Genomic DNA, 6,129 nt, shown 5'->3' on the forward strand with positions numbered 1-6,129 from the left:
GAAGATACTTGTTGTTCTCAGTGTCCTGCTCACTGTCTCCAGCGCCAGAGTCCTTTCAAGATGTGAATTTGCTCGCATTGTAAAGAATTCCATCCTGGCTGAATTCCCCAAATACAGTGTGGCTGACTGTGAGTAACATCTCAATCCTATCTCAGTCGTGGCAAATGCATTCATAGTTTAGAGACTGTATTTCGTCTTTATGGTTTTGTAAGTCAGTGAGTGAGCCAAGGTGGGGTGAGGAATGTCTGAGCCTGGTCTAGAGTGAATAAATTTATCTTTATTTTAAACAAAGAATGATTAGGAATAGACCTAATGGTGGGTAGTTCTTTTTACAGAGAGCTATAAGCCTCTGTTAGAAGGCTTTGCAGTATAATGCAGAGTAACTCTGCCTCTGAGTCACAGCTTTGCTTTCGAGTCCCACTCTCAGACTTGTTGACAATGGAAGGTTTGTTCATTAAATGGCAAAAGACGTTGATGGTTAACCTGTAAATCCTTTCAATATGCACAATGGCTGGCTGATGGTAAGAGTTAGAGTGTTAGCAGAAGGCAATGACAGATCACTGCAGCATCTGCAGTATCATTGACCATAACCCATGTTTGGCAGGATCTTCTTAGAACCTCACTGCCTGAGCTTCTGGAGTTAGCTGGTGCACAAGCAGCTGACTCCAACACTAAGAAAGAGCTGATTTCATTCCTGACTGTGCACAGTTCACATCGCTTAGAAGGTAACTGTCATTATAAGTTACACTTAGCCTCTGTAAGCTCCTTGATCAGTTTTGACCACCTAAGCAGATCAAGGAGGACTTTTTCTGAGCATTATTTCTTCTCATCATGCCTCTGGATTTCAGGGATTTTGATTCTCCACAGAGGCTGCTACATTGAATGTCAAAGGGAGATGGTTAGGTTCTACCTTGATGGAGATGATCATTGCCTGGCACTTGTGTGGCACGTGACAGCCCAAGCCTGTGTATTGCCCGGGTCTTGTTGTAATTAGACATGCACTGCTTCAGCATCTGAGGACTCCTGAACGGTGCTGAACATTGCGGAAACATCACATACATCCATACTTCTGGTTTTATAGAATCATACAGTACAGAGGTCCTTCGGCCCATCAAGTCTATACTGGCTAAAATACACTATTATCTACGCGAGTCCCACTTTCCTGCACTAGGTTCACAGCCTTGAATATTATGATGGAGGGAAGGTCATTGATGAAGTAGCTGAAGGTGGTTGGGCCTAGGGCACTCTGGAGTTGAGATGACTGGCCTTCAACAGCCACCACCACCTTCCGAGGTGCCAGGTATGAGTCAAACCAGTGGAGGGTTTGCCCCCTGATTCCCATTGATTCTAGTTTTGCTGGGGCTCCTCAGTGCCTCACTTGGTCAGATGCAGCCTTGATGTCAAGGACAATCTCACCTCACGTCTGGAATTCAGTTCTTTTGTCCAAATTTGAACCAAGGCTGTGATAAATTGTCTTGGCAAAACCCAGACTGAATGATCAGGTCATTGATAAGCAAATGCTGTTTGATTGCCAGGTAGATGCTTTTAGACTGTGTGGCATGGTATGGCATGGTCCAGCATGGTGGCTCAGTGGTTAGCACTGCAGCCTCACAGCACCAGAGACCCAGGTTTGATTCTACCCTCGGACAACTGCCTGCGTGCAGTTTGCACATTCTCCCCGTGTCTGCATGCGTTTCTCCAGCTGCTCCGGTTTCCTCCCACACTCCAAAGATGTGCAGGTTAGGGTGGACTGGCCATGGGAAATTGCCCATCGTGTCCAGGGATGTGCAGGCTAAGTGGGTTAGCCGTGGGAAATGCAGGTTATAGAGATAGGGTGGAGGGGTTGGTTTGGTTTGCTCTTCAAAGGGTTAGGGTGTGGACTCAATGGGATGAATGGCCTGCTCCCACACTATAGGGATTTGATGGAAATGACTTCGAATTTGAACATGTTTAAGGGTGCAGTAGTTCTGGAGCACAAGTCTTCAGTATTATTGATGGAATGATATTTTATTCATTCATGGGATGTGGGCAGTGCTGGCTGGGCCATTATTCATTTCCCATCCCTAGTTGCTTTGAATATGCTCTGAAACTCCAGTCGAGATGTCCTGGAGCTGAGATGACTGACCTCCAACAACCATAACCACCTTCCTTTGTACTTGTGACTTGGGCATTGTCTATAAGGTATGATACTGTGAGTAGGACTATTTCAGACTGCTGGTGACTCATCTGTAAGATAGGGGCATGGAATGCATTGCTGGAAAGGGTAGTGGAGTCGGCCTCATTAGGGGCATTTAAGCGGCTATTAGATAGGCATATGGATGATAGTATAAGGTAGCGGTGGAGGTTAGATAGACCTTAGGTTTAGGGTAAAATTTCGGCACAACATCATGGGCCGAAGGGCCTGTACTGTGCTGTACTGCTCTGTGTTCTATGTTCTATACCTCTGCCAATTTTAACACACCTGGGACTTTGTCGGGTCAGCAGGGCCGGGTTTGCCATTGCCTTTTCCAGACCCTACTTCAAAGCCAGGTTCATTCCTTTGCTTCAGCTTTGTATGATTGGATACAATTGAATGTCTTATTGCCTCTTCAGAGCACATTTAAGAATAAACAACATGTCTGTGATGCTGGAGTCACATGTAGGCCAGAGGAGGGAAGGATGGCAGATTTCCTTCCCTAAAGGGATATTAATGAACGAGATGGGTTTTTAATGTCAATGTACAATGGTTTCATGGTTGTTATTAGACTAGATTTTTAACTCTATGGTTATTAATTTAATTCAAATCTCACCATCTGTAATGGTAAAATCAAAAGGTATGGGGTGAAAGTGGGCAAAAGGGTCTGAGTTGGATAATCAGCCATGATTATATTGAATGGCGAAGCCAACTCAAAGGCCCATTCTTGCTCTTATTTGCTATCTTTCTATGTGAGACTTGCACCCATGTACCCAGAGTATTAGCTTCTTCTTTCATTTGTTTTTATTCTAGGGGTGTGCATGGCCCACTATGAGAGTCAATACAACACACTTGCAAAATACGACGAGAGAGGAAATAATGGAGAAATCCAGTCAGGAGACTATGGGATCTTTCAGATCAGCAGTAAATGGTGGTGCTCAGATGTAATGTTTCCAAATGGTCCCAATGGCTGTAACATGAACTGTAACTGTAAGTGAACCAATACACTGTTAATCTCAACTTTAATTTTTCATTCCTTTGCAAATAAAGAATATGCAGTTGGAAAGCTCTAATTTCCTCAGGCAACTGTCCCTCAAAATTGACTTGGAGACAATGAAGTGGGTGGAAAAAAATTCAAAGGTGACAGCCAAACTGCAAAGCTATAATCATCAGGAAAAGATGAATAGACTGGGTCCCTGTTTTCCCTTGAATATGGCTAAGAGGCAAACTATCAACACATTAACTGAGGCTCCTATGTTGGTGTTTCCACTTGTGGTGAAAAGTAACTCTAAAACCCAAGATGCTCACCAAGAAATCAAATTTCTTTTGTGTTAATTTGTGGGAAAGGGCATCACCAGTAGGGCCATTGTTTTTGCTAATGAGAAGGTGGTTGTGAGATTGCTCGCCTCTATTGGGAGTGGACCACATTGCTGTGGCTCTGGAGTCACGTGTAGGCCAGACCAGGTAAGGACAACAGATTTCCTTCCCTGAAGGACATTGCTGAATCAGGTGAGTTTTATGACAATCCAATTGCACCATTATTGATACCAGTTTTTTTTTTGTTCAGACTTCATGGAATTAATTGATTTTAAATGGCCCAGTAGCCAGGGTGCAATTTGAATCATATCCTTTGATTACTAATCCCAGTTTCTGGATACCTAGATCACTAACATTACCACAATACAATTTGACACTAAAATCAAGAATTCCATAATTGGCTGCTCACCTGGAGAATGATGAGAATGCTGAACACTCTCATCATAAGATGCATTGATGTTCAATTGTACAGGCAGATGTATATAAGGGTTACGAGATCAGTGTAAGAGTGGGAAGACAATAGAGGTTCCACTGGGAGAGTTAGATGAAAGCAGCTGGGAGGAGTGGAGCATAAACCTCAGAATGACTTGTTGGGATGAATGGCCTGTCTCTGTGCTTATATTCTGTGCAATTCCTTGTAATATTCCATTTTCCAATGGTGGACCCATTCTGGAAGGACATGACGGGGTGGCACAGTGGTTAGCATGGCTGCCTTACAGCGCAAGGGACCTGGGTTCGATTCTAGCCTCGGGCGACTGTTGCATGGAGTTTGCACATTCTCCCCATGTCTGCGTGGGTTTCCTCCCACAGTCCAAAGATGTGCAGGTTAGGTGGGTTGGCCATGCTAAATTGCCTGTAGTGTTCAGGGAGGTAGAGGGTGTATATTAGGTGGGTCATTGGGGAACGGGCCTGGGTAGGATGCTCTGGGGTTCGGTGTGGACTTGTTGGGCCAAAGGGCCTGTTTCCACACTGTAGGGATTCTATGATTCTATGACAGTCTCCTCCACCTGTGATTGTGACACATAGAAGCTTGACTCCATTGTTAATTTTCTCCAGATTGGAAGATAGAAGGCCCACTCCAGGACTTGAGGGAGTGCTGCACTGTTAGAGAAACTGTCCTTAGAATGAGCTGGTTCAGGGGGATGGTACAGTTTCCATGAAACCATTTGGTACAGAGTGACATTTTCACCTCAGCTAATAGGAAAAGAATGGGTGATGGTCAAAAAGGAAGATTATTTGACCCCTTGTCCAATAAACTTTAACCATTGATTTGAACAGATAAAGAAATCTCTCACACGGTGTAAGATGTGCTGCAGATACAGAATGACCCAGATTGTGCCATTTGGGGCAGCACAGTGGTTAGCACGGCTGCCTCACAGCACCAGGGACCCAGGTTCGATTCCACCCTCGGGCGACTGTGTGGAGTTTGCACATTCTCCCCGTGTCTGTGTGGGTTTCCTCTGGGTGCTCCACTTTCCTCCCACAGTCCAAAGATGTGCAGGCTAGGTGGATTGGCCATGCTAAATTGCCCATAGTGTTCAGGGATGTGTAGATTAGGTGGGTAATAGGGGGATGGGTCAGTGTGGACTTCCTGGGCAGAAGGGCCTGTTCCCACACTGTAGGGATTCGATGATTATGATCTAATAAAAGTGAGAATGAGCCTGTCTTGGTGTCCTGGCCAGCATTCTTTACCCTCTGACCCAATGGGAATAGGCAGGTTCACTGCCCATCCATCTCATTGGTGATTGTGGAACCTTGTTGAGTAGGAAAGGCCTGACATTTTCTACAGATGCTCATGTTGTCTCCACTCACTGCTGATCTGCTGAATGTAGACCCTCATGACACCACAGCACACCATCTAGAACATCAAACACCATCCATTCTCAGTATTTCCAACCCTGGCCCATACAACAGCTCAGAAATATTTAGTTTCTAATTTTCACTTTTTTTTTGTTGTAGTTTTCCTCCACAATGACGCAAACATAGAACCTGACATCAATTGTGCAGCAATAATAGTGAATCAACAAGGAATGGAGGCCTGGTATGTTAAAGTCTGAATCTTTTTTCTCTCTCTTTTAAAGTGTTTAAACATTGAGGTTATAATTGAGTGATGAAACACAACAGTTTCCTATAATCAGATTTTCAATATTGCAACGATGCTGTGGGTACACACAAACACCTCAAAAATAAACAGAGATTAGTTAGAGTGTTCTCAAACCCTGCTGAGTGATTTAGTTGGCTACCTCTTGGGCGGTTAAGATTAAGCCGCATTTCTATGGGTCACATGTAAGCCATACTAGAACATAGAACATTACAGCGCAGTACAGGCCCTTCGGCCCTCGATGTTGCGCCGACCTGTGAAACCAATCTGAAGCCCATCTAACCTAAACTATTCCATTATCATCCATATGTTTATCCAATGACCATTTAAATGCCCTTAAAGTGGGCGAGTCTACTATTTTTGCAGGCAGGGCATTCCACGCCCTTACTACTCTCTGAGTAAAGAACCTACCTCTGACATCTGTCTTATATCTATCACCCCTCAATTTAAAGCTATGTCCCCTCGTGCTAGCCATCACCATCCGAGGAAAAAGGCTCCCACTGTCCACCCTATCTAATCCTCTGATCATCTTGTATGT

General features: G+C 44.4%; 1 protein-coding gene across 1 annotated transcript; it reads left to right on the plus strand.

Moving 5' to 3' along the window:
* Nucleotides 1-4: 4 nt before the first annotated feature.
* Nucleotides 5-5,531, plus strand: LOC109913203 (lysozyme C-3-like; the record flags this gene model as incomplete). Its single annotated transcript, XM_048594727.1, has 3 exons — nucleotides 5-128; nucleotides 2,987-3,163; nucleotides 5,450-5,531. Coding segments are annotated over 3 exons (383 nt in total), but the record flags the coding sequence as incomplete, so codon positions are not given.
* Nucleotides 5,532-6,129: the final 598 nt, after the last annotated feature.

Source organism: Rhincodon typus, unplaced genomic scaffold (assembly GCF_021869965.1).
Source record: "Rhincodon typus isolate 14 unplaced genomic scaffold, sRhiTyp1.1 hic_rhity00013682, whole genome shotgun sequence".
Classification (NCBI taxonomy): domain Eukaryota; kingdom Metazoa; phylum Chordata; class Chondrichthyes; order Orectolobiformes; family Rhincodontidae; genus Rhincodon; species Rhincodon typus.